The sequence below is a fragment of the Protopterus annectens genome, chromosome 5.part0 (assembly GCF_019279795.1).
Source record: "Protopterus annectens isolate FY-2018-M chromosome 5.part0, PAN1.0, whole genome shotgun sequence".
Taxonomy (NCBI): domain Eukaryota; kingdom Metazoa; phylum Chordata; order Ceratodontiformes; family Protopteridae; genus Protopterus; species Protopterus annectens.
In genome coordinates this window covers 6,025,954-6,042,663 of record NC_056735.1, presented here as the reverse complement: position 1 = coordinate 6,042,663, position 16,710 = coordinate 6,025,954, and the positions used below count along the sequence as shown (strand labels likewise).

General features: G+C 43.0%; 1 protein-coding gene across 1 annotated transcript in view; it reads left to right on the top strand.

The window, feature by feature from the left end:
- CYFIP1 (cytoplasmic FMR1 interacting protein 1) overlaps positions 1-16,710 on the top strand; it is a 2,370,671-nt gene that overhangs the window by 1,943,432 nt on the left and 410,529 nt on the right. Inside the window, exon 23 of the mRNA XM_044072062.1 lies at positions 1,767-1,910. Coding sequence (XP_043927997.1) covers positions 1,767-1,910 — 144 coding nt within the window. The remainder of the gene's footprint in view (positions 1-1,766; positions 1,911-16,710) is intronic.

Here is a 16,710-nt window from a genome sequence, read left to right as displayed (position 1 = left end):
AGGCTACAGTTAATATAGTAAAATTGTCTTAAACTGAATAATTTTTTGTACGGATTTATATAATCTTTTTTTGTCATCGGCCTTAGCCAGATGTAGACAGTCTCATGCAGCCTTCTAGTCATTTGAGTTAGAAGCCCTATGTTACAGAACCTCCAACCTTAAAAAAGTTATAAAATTAAAAGTATTTCTGTGATTTCCTGCTTCTCAATGCCTCCTTTTTGATATTTGAAGTCATAGAATTGCAAATCATCAAAACTGCAAATGTCACAGTTTTTCTAGTCTTTTTTTTTTTTTTTTTTGGAGTGGAATCGTACCCCGTGCAACCCCCTCCCCCCTTGTGAGGACTTTGTCCTGGCACCCCCTGCCTTTATATTTACTACCTCCAGGATCACTGTGCCTTAGAAAAAGGATAGAGAACAGATGTTAGTAAAAGTATGACTTTTCATACTTTTGGAGAGAGAGTGTTCTTCGATTCATTTACAAGTGGGACCCTTCTTCCACTTTTAATTTTCAGTTCTGTGAACACCTTCTGGACCATGTCTCGCTTTCTTATTGTTTTGCATCTTTGCTGTTAGTATGTTAAGAAAAGTGGTCGTCAGTAATACTAAACAATGTTGCCCATTCTTATTTTGTCCCTTTGCTGTTACCTAGTTTTTTTATTGAAGTCCACAGTTACATAACCTTTTCTTGTGCCACCCCAAGACATTCTTATGTAGTCTTTTCTTTCCCTTTTATCTTGTTTTAGTGCTGCAGAAGCTAAGTAAAGGATGTGACACGTGCTCAGTGGCTTTGTCATTGCTTGACAGATAGTGGTTTATTGTTTTCTCAGCACTGATTCATTTTTCTTGATGCTGTTTTTTTTCAATATCAGAAGATTGTATATTCTGATATTGAGAAATCTCCATTCATGGGAGAAAAATAATTGTCTTGGTTTGTTGAGAGTAATAGCTTTTTTGGTAGCAAATTCAATCTTATCCACTTTTGTGAAATTACATTACTGTCACTCTAGCAATGGGAAACTTGAAAATGTTAATTTCACGTTCATCTCATTTCCAAGAGTGAAGTTTAGTCTTAGTATTAATGAAGTCATAGGGACTGTTGTCTTGTGAACTAAGCAGATGTACTTAGTTGTAAAACATGTTTCCTGTAAGATGTTCTGCTTTTGTGGCTTTTCGGTCACTTTCTGATGCATTCCTCTCAATGTCTCAGAATGTTCAAATTTTTGAATCATATTTTTGGTCTGTCCTTCATAAAATCTGTGGTTTGCTGGCAAGTCATTGAGGATTGTATTCCTAAATAATGACATGCATTTGAGTTTCAGACATAGTATCCTTCAGAAAATGCATTTTAATGCAAAACCAATTATTCTAGCAACTTTCTACGTTTATAACAGCAGTATTTAAAATCTGTCCCTGATTTTGGTCATTTGTCTTCCCATTATTTTTGGCTTTTCACAGATTTCTTGCACTAAGGGGTTAAGAAGTGTTGTTCATTTGGTGTTCACTGAAATAGGTTTGCTATTGTATACTGTATTGCATATGGCAAATCTGTGATTAGTTGTGTTTGTGTCAAAAAGTTAAGCACTTCAAATAGCTAAATTGGTTTTATACAGCAACACTTTTAACCAGGTGTACTTGTTTTGATTTCTTCAGTTATTCGTAATGCTGTTAGAATTAGACTGGAAAACCATGAATGAAAGTAAACCAGTATCCAGGAGTAACTAATTTTTCAGCAGTGATTCACTTTTTCTCTTTTCATTTTTACAGAGTTTGAATTTGGCATACAGCACTGTTTACAACAACTACCGGAATTTTGTGGGCCCGCCTCACTTCAAGATTATATGTAGACTCCTTGGTTATCAAGGAATAGCTGTGGTAATGGAAGAACTCCTGAAAGTAGTCAAAAGTCTGGTATGTTGGCACTTTTTATTCAGTGATAAGTTGAACGGGTAACATTTAAAGCAAGAAGTTTACTAGTATACTTTTTTGTATGTGCAACAAATGGTAAGTAGTACATAGAAATCCTTAGATGTGATTGCCATTCATTCTTGCAGATGGGTTTGGAGCTGATCCTTGGCTCTGAGTAGGCCAACTAGAAAGCTCAAGGTCTTCAGACAGCTCGAGGCCAAGTCCCTATCCCATGATATACCTTGAGCTACCCCAGATCTAGTTTGCCGCTGCAGCAGATTGGAGGTTTCTTCACAGCTCAGGTCAGTATAGAAACATTTATCTTTATTAATATTTTTTCTTGCAATTTATAACTTTAAATATTTGTATTGGTGTGTAGTTTAACTTCATATAGTGCCTTTTATAGCCTTGTTGGCCTTTGTTTATTAGACCTTTGTTATTCCCTTCCCTTCTTTTGATGTGCCTTAGCAGAGTGTTAGTAGTTTATAAGTATGTTTTTACACACATTTATAGCCTTTTACAGTGTGTTTCTTAAGCTTTAGCAGTTAAACTCAAGTTAGTATTATAGAGCCCATTTGTTTTTATTAAAGCTGTATTATAACAGTGTTAAGTGTGTTTATTAGGTAGTTAGTAGTTTATAGCCTGTAAGAGTGTGTTCTAGCTAGTAATAATTAGATTCTAGTTAGTGTCTTAGAGGCAGTTGTTTTAAGAGCTCCTTATATCTTAAAAGTCTTGTGGTATTTGGACTTGTTGAACAGTAGTCTTTGTGTCTTTATATCTTGTTTTTGGTGTACTTTTAGAAGCAAACTGATTATTATGGCTGATCAGGCAAAAACACACCGGTCTGGTTTTAAAAAATGTCCAAAGTGTGGGCAAAAGATGTCTGGGACTGATAAGACATGTCAATTGTGTCTACTGTTTGGGTGCCCTGCACTTACAAGAGAGTTGTTCCATCTGCCATTCTTTTAGTAGCAAGGTTCTCCATGAAAGAAAAATGAAACTGATTGATAGAGGGCTAGTAAAATAATCTTTTCAGGAAGCTTTGGGCGACCATGAATAAAGCTGGCAAATCCCCGAAATCTACTAAGTCCTCTAAGTCTTCTTCATCGGAGCATAGAGTTTCGGATCCGACAACATCTAAAAAGACATCAACGTCAACTCCACAGCCTTTGGATCCAAGCGTCTTAACTTTTCAGAGCTGGTCCCCAGTCCTGGAATTGGTCTCCGAAGTACTTAAGTCACCTATCTTGCAATCAGTGGCATCCACGATCCACTCTTCTCGGTCCTCGATAAGCCTATCTGACTTGGATGTGCATCGTGTGGTGCAGAAGTTGTTACAGGCACCATTTGCAAAATTTTTATTGGCTCCGACCCAAGTGGTTTCGGAACCGAAAACTATACCTCCATCTTCTCCTTTTCCTCCTCCGAGCCATACCAGTTCTTCTGAGCCAGAGGAGTTGGAGCTGATTATTGTGGAGCTTTCAGAACCGATGCTGCTCCAGTGCCATCGGTTCTGATTACTCAGACCTCCTTGGAGCCCATTGAGGAGTCTAAGAGCCGTCACTCGACAGTCGGGTCTGGGGAGGATAGTCGCACTGATCTTTCGGTTCTGACTTTACCTCTTGGGCCCTCGGCTCGGATGAGTTCGGCTCCTACCTCTGGAACGGAGCACGGCCCGCTGTTGTGGTGCTGAGGGAATCTTCTGTTTCTTTGAATCCAGGGATTCCTTCTCACCAGAGAAGAGGTGCCTTTGAAGCCACGAAGAGAGTAATTTCCCCCAAGACATCCACAACTTCAGGGCCGACTACCTCTTCCCAAAAAGCATCTGTCTACTTCTGCCTCACAGATCCCTTTGAAGCGTAGAGACCCTGAGCCTCAGGAAGCCCCATTGCATGGTCCCTGCTCTTCCGAGACCTCACCAGAAGCTCCCAGTGATGAGGTTCCCAGGAAGAGAATTTGCAAGAGAAAGCATCTAGACTCCCTGCAGGAGTCTGTCACATCTGACACCGACTTGGGGGAATCAGAAGGGTTCCCATGGTCTTCCTCTGAAGATATCTCATTTGCAGATATCTTGGAAATTTTAAAGTAGAGGGGTGGCTGGAAGCCCACCAACCCTACTGGGGATCAGTCCTCCTGAAAGCTTTTGGGTCTCAGCCCTCCACCTCTTGGGTGTGTCTGCCCTTTGGTGAGCTTATGGAGCTGGTCTCACGGAGGGCATGGGAGTCTCCGGACACCATGGAGCCTGTCCCTAGAAGGCCCAATAAATGTATTTCTGTCCCTCACTATAAGTCTTTTCTTACAAAGGGAATGCCTGTTGATGCCATGGTGGTGGCGGCAGCCACCAAAAAGGAGATGTCGGAAACTTCTTCCTCTGTCCATCCTCCTAACAGAGACTCTAAGATCATGGATAGATATGTGAAGCGCATGTTTAGGTCAGCGACTTTTGCCATGTGTTCACTGAACTACCTCACACATATTACAAGACTGCAAAGAGGCCTCCTTAAAGAGCTTGGAGATATTCTATAGGGTACGGTAGCTGAGGGAGCTACAGACAAGGTTGCGTCCCAGCTTGCTACCCTTAATTCCATAGTGAACACGTCCATGCATCTGATTTCATATGCAGCTGAATGAATGAGTAGGGCAGCGGGTACAGGAATCGCTCTTAGGAGACACTCCTGGATGTACTTGTGTTCCTTTGCGGAGCCCTTTAAGTCATCCTTTGTCAACACCCCCATGTGATGGCTTGTCTTTTTTCAGGCCCAAAGTTAAGGAAACTCACCAGGTGTGAGCAAGAAGGAAAGACTCTGTCTGCCGTCAGAGTCCGTTTTTCCACCCGTACTAGACCCTACCCCAATGGTCAAAAGGGAGGAAAGATGTGGTTCCGAAAAGCCCAAGGAGCCTTTCTGGACACACGTGATGAACCCCCCTCCAGGGGCTGAAGGAGGGGGCAATAATGGAAGATACCGCCCTCACGGCAGAGGGGGTCCACAAAATCGGGGCGACAGAGATAAGTTCTTTGGGAAGCCCTACCAGCGCTCCTGAAAGGAGGCCCAACTGTACTGCTCTAGAGGCAGTCGGGGGTCGCTTATCTTTGTATCATGGTGCCTGGCTCAAAATAAATGACAACTGGGTACAAAGCATAATTTCCAGAGGATATTTTATTCCCTTCGCCAATCCCCTTGATAACAAAAATCCCGGACGTTCCACCCATTTCCAGGGAACAAGCAACAGTAGAGGTCCAAAGGTTGCTAGGAAAAAGTCATCCAACCAGTCCCAGCAGACCAGATAGGATCTGGAACTTACTCAAGATTCTTTTTAGTTCCAAAAAAGACAGGGGACTAGAGACCTATTTTGGACCTCAGCAGACTAAACAGATCTGTCAAGAAAGAGAAGTTCCATATGGTCATGCTACAGTCGATACTTCCCTTCTTAGGGAAAGACAGTTAGATGTGCTCAATAGATCTCCAGGATGCATACTACCACATAAAAATGGCCAGACCATCCAGGGATTATCTGCGCTTCCATCTGGGAGCCCATCATTACCAGTTTTGAGCCCAACCCTTTGGTCTCACTACAGAGTGTTCACCAAATGTATGGCAGTGGTCACGGCTCACCTGAGGCATTTGGGATTCCAAGTGGTTCTGTACCTAGATGATTGGCTCCTCTCTCTGCCACCACCAGGCATCAGCTCATACAAGCCAGGGACACCACACTTACTATTTGCAATCAACTCGGGATTACCATAAACTCAGAAAAATCTGTCTTGTTGCCATCGCAACACATTGTTTTTATCAGAGCAGATTTGGACACCACCACCACCACCACTTTAAAACTTCACTTAAAAAGGATATCAATACTTCGTCAGCAAATTCTGAATGTCATTTCCAGAGACAAGGTGCCAGCCTCAGAAGTGCAAAAATTGTTGGGTATGATGGCAGCTGCAATAATAGCAATTCCACTGGGTCATATGCACATGCAAATTCTTCAATGGCTTCTGTTCACGTAATGCTGCCAATGTCACATCTCATTATTCTAACAAACACATGCAAAAAGGATCTTTGGTGGTGGTTGACCTCCCTCCAAGTCACGATAGGTCATCCTTTTATCCTACCCTCAACATTGGTCACGGTGACCACAGACACTTCTCTGATCAGGTGGTGGAAGGCATTTTCAGGGAAGAACAGCCCAAGGCACATGGACCGAACAAAAGACACATCTGCATATCAGTGTCCTGGAGATAAGAGCGGTTCTCTTGGTGTTTCAGTACTTTCAGGACTCTCTCCCACTGGGACAATTGCAATTCAGACGGACAACATGTCGGTGGTCTGGTACTTAAACAAACAAGGAGGAACCAGGTCCTGTCCCCTTTGTCGAGAGGCCCTAAGAGTGTGGCAGTGCGCTACATCCACCCAGCTCTTTCTGATAGCAACGCACATCCCGGGGAAATCCAATGTGATTGCAGACAAACTGAGTAGAGCAATTTTGTTACCTCATGAGTGGTCCCTCAAAAAAGAAATAGCAGAAAGAATATTCCACAAATGGTGCCAGCCTTGCTGCAATCTTTTTGCTTCCCCCATGAACACAAAATGCAGAAGCTACTTTGCCCTGATTCCCCCTCTGAGAGATTCCCCAAGGGGCGCACTCGTACATGATTGGCCTCCGGGTCTCCTTTATGCATTTCCACCAATTCCCCTGATACCCAAAGTATTACAGAAAGCTGAAGCCCTGGGAAGGACCATCATTCTAATAGGTCATTGGCCTCGTCAGATTTGGTTCCCCTTCCTTCAGCCTCATCTATTGGAGGAGCCTTGTATTCTGGACCCAGTTCCAGACCTTCTGATGCATTCAACGGCGGCTCTTCATCCCTCCCTTCAGTCCCTAAAATGGACAGCTTGGCTGCTCCAATTCCCAACATAGCCAGGTTCCATAACCTTTCAAACGAAATGCAACCTATCTTAGTATCTTCTCACAAATCCTCTACTAGGAAGTTGTACCTCAGTAAATGGAAGAGGTTTTCCATATGAGCTTCTCAGAATAACATTGACCCTTACCAAGCCTCTATTTCCTGCATATTAGAATTTTTAACTATACTTTTCAACAAAGGAGTGGTGGCGCTACAATTCATGTGCAGCTTGCTGCCATCTCTAATGTTCATCTTGGTGCTGAAGGCTTTAACATAATGTCACGCAAGCTGTTCAAAGCCTTTCTCAAGGGGACTTTCCACCTTAGACATTAAATCCCCTTGTACCCCCTGGAACCTAAACTTTATGCTCTCATGCATTATTCTCCCACTTTTTGAGCCAGCTTCTTCATGTGATTTTAATTTTTTTTCTTGGAAGACTATCTTTTTAGTGGCCATCACGTCTGCTTGAAGAGTCTCAGAACTACAAGCCTTGTCCATAAAACCTTCGTATTTGATTTTTCATGCTGACAGAGTTTCACTGCGAACATGTCCTTCATTCTTACCTAAAGTTTGCACTGAAGCTAACCTTAGCCAAATTATAGATTTACCAGTGTTCTTCCCTAAACACACCAACAATTTGGAGTAAGTGCTGCACAAACTTGATGTTCACAGACAGCTCAGATTTTACCTAGATAGAACCAAAGAATTCAGAAGATCCGAACAACTTTTTGTTTTGCTTTCAGATTCCAGAAAAGGTATGCCTGTGGCAAAAACAACCCTATCAAAATGGTTATCTGATTGCATCACTTTCACTTTCTCAGCTGACAATTTATCTCTACAATAAAAAATTAAGGCTCATTCTACCAGAGATGTGTCCACATCACCTGCTTTTTCAGCTAGGCTACCATTAAACAATATTTGTGCAGCATCCACTTGGTCAGAGCCTCATATCTTTATCACTCATTACAAAGTCAATAGGGCCTCCTTTGGTTCTACTGTCCTGAGAAACATACACCCGTGAGCCACCCAAGGAAGATGGTGCTTGGGATGCTACCCATCTGTAAGAATGAATGGTGAGATAGAACAACTTCACGTAAAGAAGTTGTGTACTCACCATAATGGTCCATGTGAGTTGTTCATCTTGCCTTCATTCTTACTTCCCACCCGCCAACCCCCTCCAGTATTTTTCGAGAACCGAGATTCATGTTTTATCATGGTTGCTTTGTCTTTACTTTGGTATTTATCTTAAAAAGTGACAGAATGGCATATGGTATTACTAGAGGCAGCAAACAAGATCTGAGGTAACTCAAGGTGCATCATGGCATAGGGACTTGGCCTTGAGCTGTCTGAAGACCTTGAGCTTTGTAGTTGGCCGACTCAGACCCGAGGATTGGCTCTGAACCCATCTGTAAGAATGAAGGCGAGATGAACAACTCACATGGAACATTATGGTGAGTACATAACTTCTTTTTAGTTAACTTTTTGTATGACCAGATACGCAAACACAGAATTTTTTCTTAAAGCTGTACTCTTGATATCCGTTATTTAAGAATTGTTCACTATTTTGTTTCTCTCTTTAATTTCTGTATCATATTTATTGGATATCTAGCCTGTTTCTTATTTTACATACATGTTATTTTACATACATGTTGTTGCTATTTCTGTAGTATGCTCGGCTTTGTTTATTATGCTCTTTTAGGTCATCCACCATCCTGATGAAGATTTCGAAAAGTGTAGCCTAACAATGTATTTTACCAGCAAGGGTTGATTTTTTTTTCCAGCAAGACTTTTTAGTTAACTACATTTTTTTAGCTAATTTTAGCTGATCTCCAAACTTCACTATTGTAGGTTTAGAGTGATTCTACTAACCACATATGAGCTGGCTCAGGGTATCTAACCTATCAGATTGTAAGATGTGATGTCAAGTTGTCATGCCCAATCACAATAAAGGTTTTTTCACCCACACTTGATTGGCCCCCACTGACACACACCCCCAGGTACTCTCATAAAAGGAAATCCTCAGGATCACTCTTTCCATTAAAGAACTACGCTTAGATAGTGATTGTACTTCTGGTACTTTTTACTTCAGTAAAGTACGACCTTCTAGAGTCTGAACTTCGACTACGTTGATTTTTTGCCACCAAGGCAAGCAGAGCTCCTTAGCCGAGCCACATTTACATTGTTTTGCCTGTTTTTTCTGTGTGTTTCATCTTTGATTTCTAGCTGCCACACTAACGGTTCCTCTCACCAGGCGACCTGACCAGCAGGAACTACGACCTGTATACGAAGCCTTTCTAAAGGCTTTACTCAGCCTTCGACCACAAGCGCCTGGGTATGCACAGCCTTTCTCAAGGCTTTACCGGTAGCCCAGCTTATTCACTGACATCCCACTGTACCTTTATTAAGGCAGCCTACCTGGTCATCCATTTGTTCCTGGCTTTCCTAGGGTATTTTATTCGTGGACATTTTTCCTCCTCTGCAATAGAAGCTTAAATACCCAGGTCCCACAGACGATCATTTTTCTGCTGGACATTTTTCACCAAGGGCACCCATATGTTGATCTAATTTTTGTCTGAGGACTTGCACAGCCATGGACACCAGGTGGTTACAAGACCTATTGGCACCCCCAGCCATCAACATTGAACTAGAACATCCAACGCAGAACAACCCAGAGACTGACTCCTCATCGGACCACATGTGGCAAATAGAGGACACCCTAAAAAGCCTTATCTGCGTTAAATGGGAACATTATTATCTCGCATCTTGCATACAGTTTAACCTCACTGCAAAAGGCCTCACCATCTACAAGAAGCCTTTTTTCAGAGGTTCCGATGCACAGTTGATTCAGGACTGGTACAAAACCCTAGAGGATACTAGCACACTACTGTTCAACCTGCTCCTTGAGCACAACCGGAGGCACAAAGAGAGTCTTTCCTCCGCCATGGAGACCATTGAGGCCACCTGCAAACATTCCCCCTCCTTCGACAAGCACTTTCTTATGATTAAGGGCAGGCTCACCAACTTTGAGGGCAAAATCAAGGAAAGGAGGCTCAAAAAACTGAGAAGGGACATGGCTCTCTCCAACAAGAAATGCTCTCTTACATTAGACTGAGTCGGTCCATTGGAAAGCCAGAACTCCATAGGGGTCACACTAAGTACCAACACCCCACCATTAGGCCCAGGCCCTTCTCAGAGCCCACCGGCCAACCCAGGTCCTTCTCAGGACCTACACCATTGGGATTTTTGGAGGGCCCCGGACACCCTGGACCCCCTGCTCCACAGGGACCAGACCACGTCCCCAGGAATGCCAGTGACTCCAAAGATACAAGCTTCGGGCCTTACCAAGACAGCCAGGCCCTCCCTCAGGATGAGCACCAAGACGACCCACAGGGACCCAGAGACCCCACCTCAAGGGACCCATTCGATAAGAGGCCTGCGCCCCCTCACCCCTACACTCCCCACAGTATCAACTGGGGAGGAGGGACCACAACTGGCAGGGCAAGAGGGACTTGAAATTTCTCGGGCAACCACCCACCCCGAAAGAAAAGGGAAGACACAGAGGCCAGGTCTCAAAACCTCCACGGTATGGAACCACTCCAGAACACCACTCTCCCAATTAGAGCTACAGGTTCTACCAAAAGGCCTCACTTTAGTCCCCCAGGGTTGGTCCAGTCTCCCAAAAATGATAATAGACCTACAACTCTTCATGAGGAAGCTTCAGCTAAAGCTATATTTCTACCAACATGGTAAAAAAGACCAGCGTCAAGACCACCAGACGTTCTGACTATTAAATTAAAAAAAACAAGCAACTTCTGCCTCCCTCCCAACCCGGTCATACAAGCTTTTCAGGACAAGTGTGAACTTGAGAGCAGGTCTCTCTTTTGCAAACGGAGGAAAAAAGGATTTTTAACACCAACAAGGAAGAATTTGCAGCCCCCAGACAACTCAGCTCAGACCCTTTGAGAAGGGTCATGAAGGCTGACAAGGGTGGGGGGATACTAGTGACAGACACCACCTCCTACCATGACAAGCTCCTCAGTATGCTCAACGACCACCGGTATTATGACAGCGTAGATCACAACCAAGTGCTGACAGCCTACGAGGACATCAGAATAGAAATCTCGCGGCTAGAGGATATGGGACCTGATTGAGGAAGGGCTCACAGAATTCTTTTCCATCCACCACCCAAGGATTCCCCAGTTCTTGATACCAAAGCCACACAGAAATCTGGCAGACCCTCCATATACACCTGTAGTAGCCAGCAGAGGTTCCGTCCTGGAAACCATAGCTCTCTACCTGGACTTCCACCTAAAATCTCTCGCAGAAAATAACAGGTCCTTTATTTTAGACTCTATGGCTTCCTCAACAAGATCAAGGACATAGCCATAGAAAGAGACTGGATCCTAGTCACCATCGATTGGTGTCCCTTTACACGGTACTCCCATATGACTTCTGCATTGCAGCCATGGCTGAAGCATACATGAAGGACCACACGGACATATCAGGGGAAGTGGACCACCTGGGTAGGCTCCTCTCCCTGCTCAAGAACAATTTTTTCCACTTCAATGGGCACTACTATCGCCAGAGCACTTGGATCGCTATGGGATCGGCTATGGCCCCGAGTTTGGCAAACACGGCACTAAGGAAGTGGGAGCAGGACCACATATACGTTCCACCTTTTTTAACAACATAGCCTGCTACTACAGGTTTATTGATGACATTTTCCTGGTTTGGAAGGGTAACAAGGTTGAACTGGAGGAATTCCTTGTTTATGTCAACACCACCACCGCATTCCTGCATTTTACCAGCAAACAAAGTACAGAGGAGATCGAATTTCTGGATCTTTACCTGAGGAAGAAACAAGGCTCCACCACATTGACACACAACCTCTCTCAAAAACCCACTAGGGTAAACCTTTTTCTGCACACCACCAGTATGCACCCCTTCAAGCAGAAGGTGAGAGTGATTAAATCACAAGGGATCCGTATAGCACGAGTCTCCCAGGACCTGATGGATTTCTTGACCAACATTCGAAAGCTACAAATGGACTTTTTTAGCCCGAGGCTACTCAGAAGGGCTAATCAACAGGATCCTCAACCCCATTATTAGTCAGCGCCAACTTGACGCCCCTAGGGCTCTAACTGACACCAGGATCCAGATCACCCCAGAAGCTAGATTCCAGTTCAACTGCATCCTGGACTTCTCTGTGGACTACAAAGACATCATCCAGATCGTAATGGACAACTGGCCCATCATCACAAATAACGGATCTTTTGGCCATATTTTTCCAGAGAAGCCCTCCTTCACAGCTAGAAAAGGGAGAAGCATTAGGGACTTTCTGGAACACACCTGCCAAGTTAAACTTAACAACCCTGGTACCTTTGCCTGCATTGAGCCTCCCTGCCACTACTGTAGACACATGAGCGGTGCCGCAGGCTTTTACTGCCCCAGTGGCAGGAGACACTACACACCTAATGTCAGAGGTGACTGAATGTCACAGGAGTGGTTTACAGGGCAGCGTGCACCAAATGCAATGCTTTCTATGTGGGCAAGACGGTCAGCTCCCTTAAATCAAGGATAGCAAAACACCTGCATGACTTAAAATACTTGGAAGTGACAAACCGGCTGGCAGTGCATGCTCTCAGTAACGTAGGACACAGTACGTTCAAATTTCATGTTCTTGAACACATCCCTAAATCCCCACTAGGTGGGGACCACAACTCTCTGCTTGAGAAGAGGGAACTCGAGTGGCAAATACGTTTGCAGGCAAGGAAAAGACCGGGCCTTAACTATGCAGAATCTTTGACCCTGGTCTTGTATCTCAGAAAGATATAACACTGTATACCACAACCTTTGCGCCTGGACCACTAACAGATTTACTGACGAAATGTTACCTTTCATGTGACAGCCAGTTTTGATCTCAACAGTCTACCTGCAGCCCACGGTCTGAGACTTCCCCTGGCAAATTCGGACTAATTCATTTTTGGTTAATGGTTCATTAATATATTTTTTTGTCTTTCATGTTTTCTACAATGGTTCAGTATTACTGTTTTTTTCGTGTCTTTCTAGCTTTTCAGGTTACATATCAGTGCCTTTTTAAGATTTTTTTTAAATTAACAGCCCTCATTCAGTTCCACATCTTAATACATTAGTTTCTATTGATATCCGTTATTTAAGAATTGTTCACTATTTTGTTTCTCTTTTTAATTTCTGTATCATATTTTTTGGATGTCTGGCCTGGTTCTTATTTTTTGGTTTTCTAGCCTGTTTCTTATTTTACATACATGTTATTTTACATACATGTTGCTATTTCTCTAGTACGCTCAGCTTTGTTTATTATGCTCTTTTAGGTCATCCACCATCCTGATGAAGATTTCGAAAAGTGTAGCCTAACAATGTATTTTACCAGCAAGGGTTGATTTTTTTCCAGCAAGACTATTTTTAGTTAACTACATTTTTTTTAGCTAATTTTAGCTAATCTCTGAACTTCACTATTGTAGGTTTAGAGTGATTCTACTAACCACGTATGAGCTGGCTCAGGGTATCTAACCTATCAGATTGTAAGGTGTGATGTCAAGTTGTCGTGCCCAATCACAATAAAGGTTTTTTCACCCACACTTGATTGGCCCCCGCTGACACATCCCCAGGTACTCTTATAAAAGGAAATCCTCGGGATCACTTTTTCCATTAAGGAACTACGTTTCAATGGTGATTGTACTTCTGGTAATTTTTACTTCAGTAAAGTACGACCTTCTAGAATATGAACTTTGACTATGTTGATTTTTTGCCACCACGGCGAGCAGAGCTCCTTAGCCAAGCCACATTTACGTCATTTTGCCTGTTTTTTCTGTGTGTTTCACCTTTGATTTCTAGCTGCCGCACTAGCGGTTCTTCTCACCAGGCGACCTGACCAGCCGAAACTACGACCTGTATATGAAGCCTTTCTAAAGGCTTTACTCAGCCTTCGACCACAAGCGCTCGAGTACGCACAGCCTTTCTCAAGACTTTACCGGTAGCCCAGCTTCTTCACCGACATCCCACTGTACCTTTATTAAGATAGCCTACCTGGTCATCCATTTGTTCTTGGCTTGCCTAGGGTATTTTATTCGTGGACATTTTTCCTCCTCTGCATAGGAGCTTAAATACCCAGGTCCCACAGACAATCATTTTCCTGCTTAAAGCTGTACTCTGTTAGCAGGCCTTACATAATTAATTTTTCCCTCCTTCTGCATGTAGGCCCCTTGCCTTTTTCTTCAAAACAGTTTTGTGAAGGGATGTGTCTTATCATGACGGTCTTTTCCATAACTGTCTATTGTCCCTGATGAAGGAGCACCCATAAATGGAAGAGGTGTGGTGAAGGACAGCATAATGTATCATTGTTAGGAGTTTCTGCCTTGCTTCTCCAGGGTTCACGGTTCAGTCCTGTCATCTGACCACTGTGCATTAAATTTTTATGTTCTTCCTTGTGTTTGCATGAATTTCTTACAGTATTCTGGTTTACTTCAAAAAAAAAAACCTTGCTGGTTGGTTAGCTGCACAAATATTTGTCCATGTGTATTGCATTTGCCTTTGCTCTTGCAACCCAGGTTTTGATTAAAATAGGTTCTAGAAAGACCAATTCACTTAGCCAGGTAAAACAAAAATGCTGCAGCTTTTACCACTCTATCACAGCTTATAGGTTAACAGGAAAGTACTAGGCTAGCTGGCCTTGCAGGGCATTTTAAGCCTAGCCAGTTTCCGTTTTTGTGCTCAAAATAATTTATCTCATTTGGTTGTATATTGGCCTTGTCCATCCCATGGTCGATAATTATATATTAGCCCTAATGAGAGTAACTGGTATCATACCATAGATAATTTGAGGGGACCTGTGCGTGGAATAAAGCATTTAGGAACTTCTTCTGTCCATTAGTACAGGGATACATTTTCCATTTCCCATTCATAGATTTAAGTTGTGTTTGAAAGTGGACAGGGGTGAACTTTGTTTTATGTGGATGGGAGGTGTGTCCCACAGCAGCAGTATCCTCTGCGAGATATACCTGTCCCTTCAAACTGTTCTCTTGATGTTGCAGAAGAGGTTTAAATCCCCAGACTTGAGTATTTCTGATGCCATTGTTGATGTCCATTAAATCCATCAGTACTGGGTCAGAGATGTCTTGTATGCCAGACACAGGTCACCTCTTAGCAGTCTGTACTATACCGAGTATAGTGGCAAAGCTTTGAGTTGGTCCATGTAGGACATGTTGTTTAGGCTTAGTATCCTTTTAGTAAGGTATCTTTGTGGGCATGCCAGTTGTTGCTGTATGTGTCTAGACAGATACTTGTGGAAGGAGGCATTATGTTCAGTAACTGACCTAATGAGGCCTGAGTAAAGGGGGAAATGACATCCCTAGATCCAGACACATTCTCTTTGTTTATAAGCCATGCTGTATAGAAGGATTTTCGTACAGCACTAGTTACATGTTGGTCAGATGTTAGGTCACTGTCCACGTAAGTGCCCAAATCCCAAACAACTGGGGCGATTCTTATCAGTGTGGGCCATATTATCAGTGTGGTAGTTCCCTTTGGTAGATGATTTCCCAAAGGTTACAGTAATGCATTTTTTGGCATTTAGTTTCAGTCCATACTTTTGGCACCAGTTATTTAAGACAAACCTCCTGCAGGATGGCTAAGTCATCTGGAGATTCAGTGATTGCTCCTAGCTTGCAGTCATCTACAAGCTTAGTCAGCCTTAGCCCTTTGGTATTGGCTTTTACTTCATAAAAGTAGATGACAAACAGGAGAGGTATCAGCATAGAACCCTGTGGGACTCCACTTGTGACTTGTCTGTGGTGGTAACTTCCCCTGTTTTTGATTATTAGAGTCCTGTCTGTGATCCAGTTGGCAGTCCAGCTGGTGACATAGGGGTTTATTCACAGTTTATTTAGCTTGTCTACTATACCTGAGTGGGGAATTGTGTCAAATGTTTTGGGTAGGTTGAGGTTTGCGGTGTGTACCATTTTGCCTTCATCCATGGAGTGTGAATAAGCATGGCCTGCACTTGACAAATCCAAACTGAGATGGCTCCAGTGTTTGGAGGTTTCCTATTTTCTGATTGTTTGGTTGATTCCATGATAAGTCTTTCTGTGGCTTTGCATATGAGGCTGGTCAAATTATGGGTCTGTAATTGCCTGTGCCTGTTGGTGGGTCTTCCATTATGTAGGTGGATGACTGTAGCTGTTCTCCATTTGCTACCTGTATGGAGGCGGAGACTGAACAGCGTTGTTAGGGGTTTAACTAAATCATGCTTCATACTATTTAAGATGCATCCAAGGACACTGTCAGGACCTATCACTGCAGTATTTTTAGCTTTTGATAGCGCTTTTAGGACTTGGTCTTGTGTGATAGCTGAGGGACTGATGGAGAGGGGAGAGGGGTAAAGTTAGAGCTAAATTTATCAGCCAGCAGGTTCACTATAGCTTCAACCTCAGTGTAGGTAACATCATTCATAATCAGTTTGGCACCTTATGTGCTTTTGAGATTACAAACATAACTAAAAAATGCCTTGTGGTTGACTTAGAAGAAACTTGGCTGAAAAGTGCTGATCACTTTAATAGCTATCTGGTTTTCCATTCATTTTACCATTTTTCAAAGCAGAAAAGTTTCACTTGTGTTTTGCAGTTGTTGAAGTAATATCCAAGCAGCTGTTAAGAAAATGTTTATGGTGTCCAAAATGACCCTTTGAGAATGTCTTGCGATGTATATGAATTGCCTGAGCCTTGAGTGCAGAAGTCAAACTCGCATTTACCTTTATTAAACTGTTTATAATTATTCACTATTTACAAAGTTAAAATGATACAACTTGCACACAAGTTAAATTTTAAAACCTTGGCAGGTAAATAGGTTTATCATGATTATCAGTGC